General features: G+C 37.8%; 2 protein-coding genes across 2 annotated transcripts in view; one reads left to right on the top strand and one right to left on the bottom strand.

The window, feature by feature from the left end:
- Positions 1 to 9,044: 9,044 nt before the first annotated feature.
- LOC144957954 (GATA zinc finger domain-containing protein 1-like) lies at positions 9,045 to 14,762 on the bottom strand. The gene is made up of 4 exons (XM_078889513.1): positions 14,236 to 14,762; positions 12,418 to 12,480; positions 11,801 to 11,981; positions 9,045 to 10,028 (listed from the first exon to the last, which is right to left on the bottom strand). The coding sequence occupies exons 1-4, from the start codon at positions 14,557 to 14,559 to the stop codon at positions 9,733 to 9,735; spliced, it is 864 nt and encodes a 287-aa protein (XP_078745639.1). The 5' UTR covers positions 14,560 to 14,762; the 3' UTR covers positions 9,045 to 9,732.
- Positions 14,763 to 15,024: 262 nt separating this feature from the next.
- Positions 15,025 to 16,557, top strand: part of LOC144957458 (annexin A6-like) — a 34,456-nt gene continuing 32,923 nt past the window's right edge. The window contains exon 1 of the mRNA XM_078888733.1: positions 15,025 to 15,120. The gene's annotated coding sequence lies outside the window, so the exon portion shown is untranslated. The remainder of the gene's footprint in view (positions 15,121 to 16,557) is intronic.

Consider the following 16,557-nt stretch of genomic DNA (forward strand, 5'->3'; position numbering starts at 1 on the left):
ATTTGTCTGTGTATGGGGGTAAAGTTCTTCCAGGTAAGTCTGAGGTCGCTGAGGATTATGGTGGGTGTGAAGTGTGAGGGAGTCTCGACGACTCACCGTGGCGGTCAGTATCCGGTCATGGAATCTAGGAGGTCGTAATAATTTGTTGTTTTTTATTGAGTGAAGACAGAAGGTGATAGATTGTTGATGGAGGAGGTGGGTTGGTATTTAAAAAAAAAAATAGGTGGGATGGGGAGTTGGCGTTGTTTAGTGAATGAAGCGATGGATGAATAAAGTAAGGAATGTATTGAATGGATGACTGGATAGATGGGTGGGTGGGTTGGTGAATGGATGGACTGGTGGATGGAGGGTTGACTGGATGGATGGATGGATAGATAAATTGATGGAAGGATGGAGAGATGGATGGATGGATGCGTAAATAGCTGTGTGAATGGATAGATGAAAGGATATACTGATGGAGGGAAGGGATGACTGGATGGATGGATAGATAAATTGATGGAAGGATGGAGAGATGGATGGGTGGATGCGTAAATAGCTGTTTGAATGGATAGATGGATGGAAGGATGTATGTATTTTATAATACACGAATTTATAATACTCAATATACAAATCAATTTTCACATTTTATTACTTTCACATTATACATACTTTTACCACCTAGTTATTTGCTAACTTATTATCATGTCTGTTCAACATGTCTGTACAAAAAATTTCCTATGGATGAATAAAGTATTATTACTATTATTATTATATTATTATTATTATTATTATTATTATTATTATTATTATTATTATTATTATTATTATTATTATTATTATTATCTATCCATGGACGAGTGGATCATGGAAGGGGTTGGATGGGTGGTTGGATGGAAAGAATAACGAATAGTAATAATCGTACATAGAGGAATGGGAGCGATCTATATTCATGTTTTCGTAAAAGCAGGTCATCAATCACATGATTTGTTGCTGTCCAACGATTGGATATTTCTTAACAATTGTGAACATGCTGCTTTGTTTACAAAATTTATAAACATACCCATGTGTCAAGCTGAATCAAGTGACCAATCGTGATGTTAGATATTTAAAAAGCTGTGAACACTTTTCACTAAGTGGGTCACTTTGAGCACATTTTGCAATGTGACCAATGACCTCGAGCACATGGAAAGTTAATATAGATCATGCCCATTGAAGCCATAGACTTTCATGGTTTTATTTTTTAAATAAACAAATATGTACATTTGATTGAGGGTTAACTCTCTCCTTACCAATCATTTTCAGTATTTTCCCCAAAAAAAAATGGCAGGCTTACCCAGCAGAAAAATTGATTTTTAAACTCAAACAATCTCTCTACAAAACAACTTTATGTTATTATTAATCAAACAAAGATCATTGGTGATGTACAAATTATCAACTCTGAATAAGAAAAAATGTATATTGCGTCGTAACAAATGTGACGATTTTGCTGAAGGTGGTAAGGAGAGGGTTAATGCATTTTTTTTTTTTTTTTTTTGCCTAATTCATTCCCTTGATAGGTGACAAAATAAATGATTGCATGGTTGGAAACACACGGGAATGACCATAGACATCGTTAACTTATAGATAGAATGCGCTTGGCCAAGGAGTTCACAACATTGCCATCCGGAAGTATAACGGACCAACACACAAACTCTGTGTAACCATGAACTTTTATAGTCTGGTTAATACAGTTTAGTGAGAACAACTCACAAACGCGGATGGCAAAAACAATAACAATGGCCTGAGTGACGTCATCTTCGAACTATCTATATAACTCCATAGGATACACGACATCAATGGCACGGCATCTTTCTTATTGTTTGTAGCTAGCCAAAAAATTTTTTGAGTAGTTCTCATTAAATAAACAGCATCGACGGTACGGTATCGATAGACGCGCCATGAAATAAACAATACGCTTTCATCATCATGGATTCCTCTGATGAAGAAACTCTGATAAAATTAATCACGTTTAAGAAAAGAAAAAGGGAAGAGAAATACGTACTATGTATTATTATTATTATTATTATTATTATTATTATTATTATTATTATTATTATTATTATTATTATTATTATTATCACCATCATTAGAAACGCGTCCTATCCGAATGATAATAGCAATTGGATTCAAGTCTGATGTCACGTCGCCCAGCAACGGCGAGCAGCGTGGTTCTAAACAAAGAAAATCGGTACTTTTTATTCTTCATGCTGGCTAGAACTTTTCATGGCATGTGATCAGAATGTATAAAAGTCAAAACAAGATCATATTTATAATGTTTTTCTCCTCTGGATACACTTTTATGCTCGTCGGAGAAATACTTCATAAGGGCGTCCGCCATTGTTCCGATAGTTTAAAGCCAGTTACTAAGTTACCATGCGTCATTACGAAGGAAGTGACGCCATGACTGTCCCCCTCGTGGATCTTTACCTTGCAGTTGGTGAGGGGGCTTGAGGCACACGGGAGGGCAAAGGTGTAAATCCCGGTCGACCGTCACGAGACCATCCCGGGTATCGAGCCAACGAGCCACATGAGCTGCTCGCCCCGGTGTGTGACTAAATTTGATCCAAACCCGGTGCCCGAATAGCAGCCCTATCCCGGGCGCCACACTATTGTCCTTATGTCGAGTCCCAAACAGTCCCGTCAATGGCGAAGCGGTCTGCCGCCTAGCCAAATAATACCGCGTTCGTGTCGCCCGGGTCGTCGGCACGTCCGAGAAAAAAGCAAACGTCCCATGCATCAATCGATTCGCGGCCTGCCGATTGGAAAATGCGACGGCGGGGATGGCGAACTGACGCGTATATTGTCCCTGAACGTCGAGAGCCAGAGTATGGCAAAAAATGAGCTTTTATCAAAGCTACTGGCCGTTCATTGCGTTGATATCCTCCTTTTACAGGAGACCCACCTTTATTCAGGCGCGCAATCTTCCCGATTCCAGATCCCAGGCTATACGGTGGTCCAACGCGAGGACACTTCGAGGCTCAAAGGAGGGGTTAGCGTTTACGCTAAAGAGCCATCGAAGGTAAGGGTCATTGAGAGCGTAACGGACAGCAATGGGGTGAACCGAATTTCCGTGGAAGTAGGTGGACTGTGTTTGCATAATATCTACAAACCACCTAGAGCGACTTGGACTACACCACCGGTACCGGTGGTCAGCCATCCTTCCATCTGTCTGGGAGACTTTAATAGCCACCATCACGAATGGGGCTACCGAGACTGCAACGAGGCAGGAAGACAACTCCGCTCATGGATGGACTGTAATGATCTACACCTAGTGTACGATCCTACAGCCAAGGGTACCTTCCGGGGTACCCGCCATAAGAAGGAGTACACTCCAGACCTCACCCTCGTAACGAAAAGCGCGAACGGTGAACCGCTGCAGGTGAAGCGGACAGTCCTCGGGGACTTTCCGCATAGCCAGCACAGACCGGTTCTTGTCACAGCTGGGGTGACAATACCGAGGGTGCAGTCTCTCCCACTTTGCAGATGGAATTTCAGGAAGGCTGACTGGGAGGAATTCAGTTCCTATATCGAGCAGGTCTGCCCTGCCATTCCTCCCAAGTCCAAGAATATAACCAGATTTAGTAGGCTACTGGTTAAGAGCGCTCAACGCTCTATTCCACGGGGCAAGCGGAAATTCTACACCCCTTGCTGGACAGCAGAGTCGGAAGAGCTGTACCGAGAGTACCAGCAGACCCAGTCCCAGGACACAGCCGATAGACTACTTCAGTCTCTGGCAGAGGGAAGGAAGCAACGGTGGCAGGAGACCGTGGAAAGTCTCGACTTTACACACTCCAGCCGCCACGCTTGGCGTTTGATAAAGAAATTGGACCCAGATCGGAATTTCGCGAAGGCTGCACCGGAATGCGAGGCAGACACAATTGCCAAGAATATTAAGAACCGTAGTAAGCGGGTCCCTAATCAGGCTTTTGAGCGCGGTGTCCGCAAGGCGTACCGAACGATTTTGGACTCGCTACCTGCGGAGGAGTCGGACTGGACGGCCCCGTTCAGTCCCGAGAAGTGGGTGCAGCCATTAGCGAAGTAAAGAACGGCAAAGCAGCAGGGATAGATGGTGTATATCCCGATATGGTGACGCATCTGGGCCCCAGGGCACGGGCCTGGCTAGCAGAGGCAATGTCTGACGTCCTTGCAAAAGGAAAGCTTCCACAAGTGTGGAAGCACGCGAAGATAGTTGCCATCCTGAAGCCAGGGAAGCCGGCGAAGGAGGCAGACAGTTACAGACCCATATCGCTGCTGAGCTGTCTTTACAAATTGTTGGAGCGTGTTCTATTAAACCGATGGGGGCCGGTCCTAGACGCTGCCCTGCCACCTGAGCAGGCAGGCTTCAGGGAAGGGAGGTGCACCACGGAGCAGGTCATTGCCCTTACAGAGCATATTGAGCACGGGTTCGAGAGAAAACAACAAACAGGTGCTGTGTTTATAGACCTATCAGCGGCGTACGATACGGTCTGGTGCGATGGGTTAATGCTCAAACTTGCAAAAATCATAAGGTGCAAAAAGACCTTGAAGTTGTTCTCTTCGATCTTAGGGAAAGGCAATTCCACGTCGCGCTGGGAGACGTCACGAGCAAAGTAAGGAAATTGAAGAATGGGGTCCCTCAGGGGTCGGTACTTGCGCCAATGCTGTTTAACGTTTACATTAGCGATATGCCGAACACTTCCTCCCTGAGGCTGGGATACGCAGACGACTGGGCACTCGTTACTCAGAGTAAAGTGTGGACCCGTCTCGAGAGCGTACTTAGCGAGGACGTCACCAGACTCAAATCCTACTTTGACAAGTGGTACCTGAAGATGAACACTTCAAAAACCGTGGCCACTGCATTTCACTTATGCAGTGGTTGGCACACCCGTAAACTGAATGTCCTAGTCGGGGACCAGCCACTCCCATATGAGCCGCGTCCAAAATATTTAGGGGTGACGTTGGATCGCAGCCTTACCTATCGGGTTCATCTCGAAGGGGTTGCCCGGAAGATAGAGAAGCGGAACAGTCTTCTGAGGAAGCTGGCGGGATCGACTTGGGGCGCTAGCCAAGCGCTCCTGAGAACATCCGCCCTGGCACTATGCTATTCCACCGCGGAGTATTGCGCTCCAGTGTGGGGTAGAAGCAGAAACGTTGAGAAGGTGGATGTAAAACTTCGCAAGTCGATGCACATAGTGTCGGGAACGCTAGCAACAACCCCTAGAGAATGGGGCCCGGTAATGGCAGCGATCCAGCCCCCCGATGTCCGGAGGGAGACCATTACGGGAAACTGGCTGAGTAAGATCAAAGAGAGAGGGAATGGGGATACCCCTCTCATGCGCATAATGAACGGTGCCCCCGTTTCGAGCCGAAATAAGTCCCGGCAACCCTTGTACGCAGAATCCCTGACTACGGACAGAGCTGCACATACGAGATGGAAGTCGGTTTGGACGAATTCAATCCCTCGTGGGGGCGGGGACCTACACTCCTCTAAGCTTGGTGAGAAGTTGCCAGGCTTTGATACCAGTAAGAGGAGACACTGGGTAGCTGCGAATCGGCTTCGGTCGAGGAGCTGCCTAACGGCCGGTGCGTTACATCAGTGGGGTCTAACTTCCTGTCCTTTATGTCCACGCTGTGGACAAGAACCCGAAACGGCAGAGCATCTAGTCGAAAGGTGTGTTGTGACGATGCTACCAGGCGGGTTCGCGACGGTGCACGAATGCGGACCGGACTTTGCTGATTGGGTCGATCGTCATAACATAATAGTGTGAACCATAAGAAGCTGCTGCCATGACTGTTGAAGCCTATTGCTATTGTCCCTCTCGGCTCGATAGCTCAGTTGGTAGAGCACTTGCTTCACACGCAAAGTGACCGTGATCGATCCCAGGTGCAGTCTCGATTTTTCTGGACCCCTTGTCCACTCAGCAGTGCTTGGGTAGCTGGATCTGTTAGATCTCGCAGAAAGTACTTTGCGACAGACTAGCGTCCTATCCACAGGATAGCAAGCAATTGCTATTGTCCATTTCACGCAACAGAGACCGGGATAAATTCCGACTCTATTGGCTCTGAAGGACTACTTTTTTTCGAATTTATTGCCCCTTTCATGCTATAGAAACCGGGATAAACCAACGCCTTCTACATTAACTACTACTACAACAACTGCTACTACTACTACTACTACTACTACTACTACTACTTCTACTATTACAACTACTACTACTAACACTGCTACTACTACTACTACTACTACTACTACTACAACTGCTACTACCATGTATCATCATCTTCATCATTATTGTTATCATTTTTACTGTCTTTTTATTATCATCATCGCCATTTTTATTATTATTAAAAATAAGCCCCTCGGCAGGTAAACATTTCATGTCGACATCTTGTTTTCGTTGATCCTTGATGTGATATTCTGGATTCTTTGGGTCCCAAAGAAGGGGCCGGTCTCTCACAAATTCAATAACTTTCTCTTTGTCGTCGTCCATCTTGACCACAGGGGGCACAAAAAAAAAAAAAAACAAGCAATGCTACAAACGGCGACATGCTAGTTTTTTGTTTCGGCTGTGTTGTGCAGTCTATGGAGGGGGCTTCTATAATTTCTTTTCGTTCGTTTGTCTCGTGTGTTGTTTACTGTTGTGAGCCATTGTTATGAGTAGTAGTTCTCACTAAATACTATCAATCAGATCATAAACTTCAACACGCAAAAAAAAACAAAAAAAATGAGCAAATGGAGGCAGACTAGTTTTGTGTCATGTGATTTATGGAGAGGGGTTTCTCTAATTTCTTGTTAAGTTCGTTTGTTTTGTGAGAAACCAGTCTCCATAGACCATTTGTCTTTAGGTCTATTCCAAGGAAAGACTGGAATAACCCAGGTGTCAGCTGTAGTTCATCAAAGCGCTTTACAAGGGCTCCCTGGTCAACAGCAACATTTAATATTTAGGACGGGAAATGATGCCTGTTAGACGATATTACAAATTCTTTTTGTAACAGAGACAACGCCGTTAACAACCAGGTACTCATTTTACACCTGGGTATGGTGAGAGAATGTGAGTAAAGAGCCTTTTCCAAGGACTCAACTATGCGCTGAGCGAACTCGAACCCGATCCGATTGTGAGTGTCATACCACAAGACCACATAGCCGCATTACCCGAATGTCCCTTCCAGGCAGAAGCAAAGGATCCTGCTATAAAGGACAAATTCTATTATATTAAAAGTACAATACAGGGTTGCCAATTGGATTCAGTAGTTGATGTAACGCCGCACGGCAACGGCGGCCATCTTGGTTCTAAATAAAGAAAATCATTACTTTTTATTCTTCATGCTGGCTAGAACTTTTCATGTCTTGTGATCAGAATGTGTAAAAGTCAAAACATGATCAAATTTATGTTTTTTATTCCTCTGGATACGCTTTTATGCTCGCCGGAGAAATATTTCATAAGGGCGTCCGCCATTGTTCCGATAGTTTAGAGCCAGTTATTAAGTTACCACGCGTCATTACTAGGGAAGTGATGTTACGACTGTTGAAGAGTATTAAAGAGGCAATACATAATTTACTGAACTTTTACACTAACACATAAACAGACCCTGTGATGAACTCCAGTAAAAAGACATTATGTACTGACTTTTTAGCAGGTGATTGGAAAATATACTGAGGATTTATAACATACTGAATTCTGTAATATTGTTTGTTTGTTTTTAAGGGTTTTACGACTCTTGCAACACATTTAGGTTATATCAGCGCCAGTAAAAAGGAAGAAAATGGGATAGTCGAAAGTTCTAGAATTACAATTAAAGTACCCAAGAGAGAGTAAGACAAATGGGAATTGGGAACAAATAGGGATCAGATGTAGATTCCAAGAGCATACCATCAATGTACTTAGCTTGAGATCACCTATGTCTCATCCGGACACAAGCACAAAATCCAACAAGGAGGAATACACTCAGATGCTTACATCATACATTAAAAATAAATATAATAATACATAACAGAGAGATGATTTACAAGGAAAAAAAATATCATCTCTCAAAACAATAACTATGCATTTGACTGTTTCCCTCCCAGCCAGGACTCGGGCCAGGGCCAGGACAAAACCAAGTAATCTCATTCCAAGACAAAGACAGAAAGCATGTTGGAAAACAGATATAAGGGGATAGAAGACACAGTATGTACCCCCCCCCCCCCCCCTGCCCGTTAATTCCGTAATATACGTAAAATTGGCAACTTTGACAATATAGTCAAAACTGATAACTACAGAAGTATATAACAGAGATGATTTAGGAGGGGAAAAAAACAATCTCTCAAAAAAAAAAGGTCTACACAATAGACTGTCTCCCTCCCAGCTAAGGATCCTCTCCTGGGCCAGAAAAAAAAATGAGCAATCTCAATCCAGAACAAAGACAGAGAGCAACATGGAAAGGGAAATAAGATATGGGAGACAAAAGACACAGCGTGTAGTGACCTCCACGCCCACCATGCGAGGTCAAAAGACCCCACCCAGTCAAAAGCCCTATAACTAACACAGTAACTATTGTGTTGACTGTATTATGGGCACTCACCATCAAATTTAATAATAATAAATGGCATCTGTATAGGGCCTTACCCCGATTTCATCAGGTTCTAGGCGCTTTAAAAAACGAAAAAGTTCCATTTATTCATCTGAAAGTAAGGGGAAAAGGCATTAGCTAGAGGGCAGCACCATAGTGAGCTAGGGCAGCGTGACTTGCTCAAGGCCACACAGTGCTTTTGGGTACCAGGCAAAAAGCCATACCACAGTGTAAATCTGTTCCCAATGATGAAGAACTATATAAAAAGGTAACAATGATTAATTTTTCTGCAAAACCAAGTTATCCATGTCCATGGAGAGAGAGAGAGAGAGAGAGAGAGAGAGAGAGAGAGAGAGAGAGAGAGAGAGAGAGAGAGAGAGAGAGAGAGAGAGAGAGGGAGAGAGAGAGAGAGAGAGAGAGAGAGAGAGAGAGAGAGAGAGAGAGAGAGTGGAGTGAAGAAAAGGAACCAAACAAAAAAAGACAAACTGTAAATGCCCTTTAAATTTTCCCATACTTTATTCACTTTTGTATTAAAAATAATCGATTCAGTCTGTAAATAGGGCTAATCATTAAAAATGAAAAAGAAAAAAAACAAAAAACTAGTTTCTTTATCATGAAAGCTGTTTGTTAAGTGTCAAAATACTTGATAACATTTTATATTGCTGAAAAAGTGTATCAGCTCATATATTATTTGTTTGTGATCGAACAATTTCAGTCTGTTGAACAAATTTTAAAAGTACACAGGCAATTTATCTCCCTTAGTCTTGCTTGAAATTTTTTTTTGAGACTAAATTCTAAAATCCAAATAACATCTCCACACATCCATAAACCTAAATTCCCCAACATTCACACAATGACACACACACACATATGCAAATGCACATAAACTGATACACCTACATATGTATCCACGCACTAACTGATAAGCACATATCATAAATTCCCACACATCCACACACACACACACACACACTAGCACATGTGACCCCCTAGCCTACCTCTGATCTCATTTCAGACTGAATCAGATTCATAATATTGAATATAAAATCAACACGATAAGAAATAAATGATGAATCTGGTTCAAACCGAAATAATAATAGATAGAGGCTTTAGGTCATAATATATACACACATCAATATATCACCACATTAAAAAAAACAAAAAAAAACAAAAGCTATCCGATAATCAAGACGGCGTTAACAATTCATCAATGTCCAATTTCATCAAGTGACTTCTCCGTCCCCCCTTCTCCCCGCCACCCTTCAGACTACCCAAGATGGCTTCTTGCTCCCCAATGCCGAATATCTCGTCGATGGTGGGCGTCGTCTCTATCTTTGGACCGATGGATGTCCAGATGTAGCAAAGGTCAGGCTTGGGGTCAAAGGTCTTGTAGGGGGCGTTCTTAGCCCGGAAATAGTCAGAGGGAGCATGACAGACAAATTCCATGAACTCCATCTTCCTGGGAAGATCCTCCTCCGGACCTGTGTATTACACAATGATGATAATAATAATAATAATAATAATAATAATAATAATAATAATAATAATAATATAATAATAATAATAATAATAATACACATTTATACAGCGTTCATTTTCATGTAAAATACAAGCTCTGGGCACTTTACAAATATAAATTATCAATTTTGAGTGGAAAAAAAAAATGATGAGAAAAAAAATTAATTAATCCCAAATAATCAGATGGCGGAAACAAAATACTTTTAGCTCACTCAACCCTGGCCCCTTCCCTCCATGACATATACTCTCTCAAGAGACTTCTTTTTTGGGTACTTTTACTTTTCAAAATTGAAAAACAATGCTCGGTTACTCAATCTAAAAGCCAATTGGCATGTACCTACATAGTTTCATTCAACTACAAATATTATAATTATATAAAAATTAAATACACTTTGTAGTTGTACCAATAATATTATGTATATAACTTGTCTCAGAAAAATGTAAATAATGATGGGATAAAAGTAGTCATTGTCAAATACCGGAGATATTTGGTGTTAGGGTTGAACTACCAACCTCAAATAGAGAGAAAGTGTAAATCAATGCTTGGTAAAAAGAGTTAAGATTTGATAAAAAGGTGTAAAATTCGAAACTGTAAATCTGGAGTCAACTCTCTCGTTAAATAATGTGGAAAACACCAGGTATTTGTGTGAACAAGGACTTTTAAAAGCTTAATTTTTCAACATTTTTGGATTAATTTAAAAAAATATTAAGTAACAAACATATTATGTTATAAAACAGCAATTGTTAAGATGTAGGTGATGAAAATCATGTCGAACATTCGTGTAAGAGACCAAGAGAATTAAACCCCAAAGAATGAGACATTGGTGGTCTTTTCTTCTCACTGGCATCAGGCTATTTTATTCTAAATTGTGATCTGTAGTCTTTCAATACCAGTCATTTTCTTTTTAACATTTATTACATGGCCTTTCATTACGGATAAAAAGATAGATTTACACAAATTTCACCTTTATTTAATTTACTTTTCTAGCTATATCTAGATCATATAATAGGCAGTATACATAACTTATTTTCATGTATTAACATTAATATAATAGATACATTTTTACTTGGAATTTATTTATTTTACTATTTTGCTATATGAAACTATGGAAATATGATATCTTATAATATAACTCTTAATTATTCATTCTTGCAATTCACGTTGATTGCAAACTCAATTTCCTTATAAATCAATAAAGTTTATATATGTATTATTATCAATATTAAATATTGGATTGAGGATTGATTCTAATTACAAATATGATACAATTTAAGAAGAAAAGCATACAATCGTACTCTAGTGCATTTTGACCAAACCACAATATTTTTTTAAGGGGGGGGGGGTGTGCAGTTTGACAAAAGAAGGGGGTTGGGTGCAATTTGACCAATCCATAGATGAGGGGAGGGAAGGGGGGGGGGGATGTGCATTGGAAAACGACAAGTAATCTCGCGAGGATTCCCTTTAGTAACATCGTCAGTAACGATCCTGAAGGTATATACTGCTATATTATTTCAATAGCACTTATATGTTTTGTTTTCCCTTTTTTGTGAATTTTCATGGCCAAATTTAGTGAGCTGAAATTAAATAGAAGAGTGGGGAGGGGGTGCAACAGTAGAGAACTGGAGTCAGAAAAAACATACAAATATAAATGATACTTTTTTTTATATACAGTTGGTAGTTCTATTATCACAATGAAGCATTCTTTTTAATAATAAAAAAACAAACCATCCTTACCAAGTATGTAGGTGTTTGGATCAAACTTGCCAGGCGGTGACAGAGTTGTCGGGATCAACCAAGTGATAACAGCACTCTTTTCGTTGTATTGGTCTGATAAAAAGCCTCGTAGTTGAGCGTAGTATAGGCCTCCATCATGATCCATTAATGACACAACATCGCCAATTTGAAAGTACTGATTCTGAAGTGAGTAAATAAAAAAAGGAATTAAAAAAAAAAAACAAAAAAAAAAAGAAAAGAATTTTAAAGACTCAGTTTAAAGCTTTTCTCAAAATAGATCAACATACCAATGACAAACATAAAATCTGTAGTTATATTTTTTTAAAATGAAAATCAGAATTTGATTTTTATAAAAATATGTATCAACCCCAAATGCAGAGTTTCACTCTACTTTAGATCAGTTCTATCAAATTCCATTTCTGATTTTTAAAAATAACATTCAAAAATAAATTTCTCTCAAAAAAATGTTGATTGATAAATACAAATTACTATACAAGATTAATAAATAAAAAATAAATTAATAACAAAACATCTTAAATATGCAATTTTCAAAATTGAAACAAATCAAAATGCTTGATAATTGGCTTTAGTTCATGGTATAAACTCATAAAACTTACATCATGGAAGACACTTTCCCCTGTGACGACAGTTGCTACTGCAGGTGGAGCTTTTAGTGGAGGCTGATGAATAATCAAAAATAGATATTTACTGCCATTAAATTAATAACAATCCATTTTATAATATGATTAAAGGGAAAATGGACATATGCACAGTCTTTAATAATAAAATCTGATTTTCATTCAAATAATAATATTCATTACGCCATCAGATTTTATCTTGTGAAGTCAAATTTAGTGTGAAATAATAAATCCAATTAAAAACAAATAAACAATTCAACATTTAACTTCAAAAAGAAAAACTAAATAGATTACCAGTGCTGCTCATGAGCCCTTTCCGTATATATGAGATCAAGATTACTAAATGCTCTACGCTTTTTTTATTAATGTATCATATGTATATAAATTGAATATATAGTAAGAACCAAACTGGCATAATTGGACATTCACACACATTCAGTCATTCAGTAATCTCAAAAAAGAAACATACAGCATAATGTCAAGATATATGATGATGTCATCAAATGTTTATAATTTTGTGTGGTCAGATAAAGATATTAATGGTAAAAGTAATGGACATAAATCCTCTTGTAGTATGCAACAATAATAAGACACATTTGAAGAATCAAGCAATAACATTTTATATACGATCTTTTCCTTGACAGTACCGGTAACCCAAAGAAGGTGATCATAATAGGTATAAATAGCATATTGTCTAAAAGCTGTTTATGAGATCTCTCCTAACCACATATGATACCTTCATAAGCAAACAGTCAAGATTGTTAAAGCCATTGTATGGTTTGTTTGTTTTTTATCAAACCCAAAAATATGATTTGTAAATATAGTGCCTAAATTTATAACTTTTTACCATGTTTTTGCACATTAGATATGTTATACGAATTAACAATCATTTCGTTTCAAATAACAGTGTTTTATTGTTTAATAGTATAAAATAGGTTTGTTTTTATTCACTGTATGTGTTAGATTACCTCTGAGCGCGCAGTCTAGCACCTAATAATTAAGCACACATTTGCAGTTGGGAGGGATCATACTGCATTTGATGATACAAATAGTATAAGAAAATATCTAAACTGATACTTCTTGAATAATTTAATAAAAACAACAAACAAATTTGCCACAAAGTGCATCCGTTTGAATTACACAAGTGTTCTTATAAGTGTGCCTTTATAATTTTCTGAACAAAGAAGCTAAATAAGATATTTTTTTTTAAAAAGGTTCAAGTTTTATTTTATTACTCTAAAAATGCCTTATTTTCTCAACACGTTTCAATAAGGTTTCTAAACATAAATCGCAACATCTCAATCTCAAAAGTCACTTAGAGTTGAAATCTTTGAAATTCAAATTCATGTGTAAAAATCCCCGTGTCTGCACTCGAATATGAAAGGTTACATTATCATTATCATCCATATGATGATGACTATCACACTCACACATTGTGATGATATTTATGGGTAATGAATCATTAGTCACAGAATTTAAAATTAAATCATGTACATATTCAAACTCAATCAATCAATAGGGCCAAACAGGAATATATACAATCTGGATACAAAATAAAGTTGTTGGGACTGATGGTCTAACACCAATTAATTTGAGCTTCCATTCAATGAATCATTGAATATGTAGGGTACTATTTACTATTGCTCTCTATCTATATGTCATATAATATGACTATGACATATATTAATATATTATTATCTGTTAAAAACGAAAATTTTATAATCGTGTTTGCTCAGTCACTCAGTCTGCCACACTGTGGCTGTGGCTAACAAGTCAACAAATAATTTTCAAACTTACATTCTTTTTAAATATATGCCTCCGTCCCTTTCCTTTCGTGGATAACGGTTTACTTGCAGCCTGTGTTGATTTCTTAGTAGGTTTGATTCTTGTGCTCTTGCGTAGAGCTGGGACATTGTAGTTTCCACCTTGTGTTGAAGTGCTGGGTTGACTTCCATTTTTCATTGTATTTGATAAGCCATTCTGTGGACTCTCTTTGAGCGTACCATTCAGCTGCTTTATACCACATGAATTACAATAAACTTTTCCATTTGTCCCTTTTCTCCATAATGTTGACGAGGTGATTTTGCACGAAGTACAAATAGGCTTCACTCCAAATGGCATACTTTACGGATTATAATCGCAGAGTGACGATCTAATATCTATTTTTGTCGTTACATATAATAATAAAATACGTGCCAAAATTGCACAAATATGTTTTTTTGGGATAAAAATTATAAACAACTTAAAAATTTAATAATAAAGATACAAAGTCATTTTCTCAACAGTCGAAGTCTGCACAAAGTAGACCGGTTCCTTCCTTCGGTAAACGAGAGTGTAAAAAATTGTATGCCAGATAGGCATTTCACAATTTTCAGAATTTATTATATTTAATGAATTATTCTCCTATAAATATACCCAATACTGTCCTTGAGAACAGTTTAAAATTTAAAATCTTTAAATTACCTCATGTTTTAGTGTATTGTAATTTACATGGGGGAAATCAAATTTAATTTTTGTATTTTGGCGTTATAAAATACAAAAGGACTGACATAACTTAGTGGCTTCTTACTTGAGTTTGTGGATCCATTTGGGTGTATGCTTGTTTGATTTCGTTTGGTGAAGATATGGCTGCTTGACAACCTAGTGTAAACAACCCCAAAAACAGTCTATCAAATATTTAAGGTAATTTAATCCATTTGTTTTTGGAATTCATACAAATATGCGTTGCCATTAATGCATGTGTTAAAAATTTCTGTTTATTTTCAAATTTTCTCAAAGCAAGCCTCTTTTAATTCACAAATTTGGAGTTGATTTCTTTATTACAATTAGGCAGTTTAGTGAGCAGCAGCAGTGGCAGTCAAATTTTGACCCAACTCGCCCATAGGAAAGTTGTGACTGGAAATTGCCGTTCGCGTTTTGGGGGGTTCAACTAAAGATGCATAACTTCGTTATAAAGAGGAATATCGCAGATATTTTGGTATCATTATTTTCGTCTTTCAATTTCCTTTTAAATGGTGCCAATTAAGGAAAAAATCCATCAATAATTCCAGAAGTTATATGAAGTTAAAATTTGGCAATTTTCAAATGCATTTATTTTTTTATTTACCGCGTGTGTTTTTAAAAATTTAAACGCTTGTTTTTAGAATAACATCTAAACTTTATTCATGCCAAATTTCAGGTCTCTATATCGATGCGCAGACCCTTTTAACTCTGCGCCGAAATGCCTTGTTTACATTATCTTCTCATCATGGCTGCCGGGCGATATCGATATTCATATCGATATTTTAAATTTAGTTATGTATTATGTTAAATTTAGTCCATAATATTTTCAGTACTATTATTTACTATGTTTTTATTTTGAAATACATACTTTCCAACTTTATTTATAGGCATTTTATAGTTTTTGTATTAAAAGTTCGTATATTTCTTCTCTTGTGGAAATCCGATATTAATAATATCGATATTTTAAAAATACCAATTGCTTTTAATTTTATTTTATTTTACTTTGCCATCAAGTCATCAAGTTTCTTTCCCATATGTTTAGATATGTTTGTTATCATTTGTATCCATATTCTAAAGGCCTTAGCCTTAATAATTATTATGGTAAGAAGTTCTATTAGTTTTGACACCCCCATACATTGAGAGAGAAAGGGGGGGGGGGATAAAATTATATTAATTGTCAGTTCAAATGATGTAATAGCAATAACCCAAAGTGGTTCAGCATAATTTTTTAAAGTATTAAAAGCAGAACTTTCCTTCTAATTATAATAGGGAATCTGTTTCAATTTATTTGAACTTTTTCAATCTACCATTTTATTTATATGCAATTAAATTGCCATAGGTAAAAATAAACTCATTATGTCATTACACAACATGTTTATATCTTTTAATTTAAATACTCTCAAACCCTTTTTTATTCTCTATGTATTAATTAAAAGAGGGTAATTATTTGCAATTGTTTCAGTGAATTGGAAATCCAAAAGTGATAGAGCAAATTGTTTCTTACGTCTAGCCGAGTTTTTGATTATGTAACATTTGCGTCATATTATGTAATAATGTGTTAATTTGAACTGTTTATCTTCCTCTTTATTAATGTAAATGCATTGTCCTCGATAAGAC

The sequence above is a fragment of the Berghia stephanieae genome, chromosome 12, assembly GCF_034508935.2.
Source record: "Berghia stephanieae isolate SIO BIC M18660-M18661 chromosome 12, UCSD_Bste_1.3, whole genome shotgun sequence".
NCBI lineage: Eukaryota > Metazoa > Mollusca > Gastropoda > Nudibranchia > Aeolidiidae > Berghia > Berghia stephanieae.

Bases quoted from the DNA above. Each gene is read 5' to 3' on its own strand.
- LOC144957954 (XM_078889513.1), bottom strand. From the start codon at position 14,559: ATGCCATTTGGAGTGAAGCCTATTTGTACTTCGTGCAAAATCACCTCG. The intron at 11,982-12,417 runs GTAAGTTTTATG...TACTCACTTCAG, and splicing joins GGGAAAGTGTCTTCCATGAT to AATCAGTACTTTCAAATTGG. The intron at 10,029-11,800 runs GTAAGGATGGTT...TGTAATACACAG, and splicing joins TCCAAACACCTACATACTTG to GTCCGGAGGAGGATCTTCCC.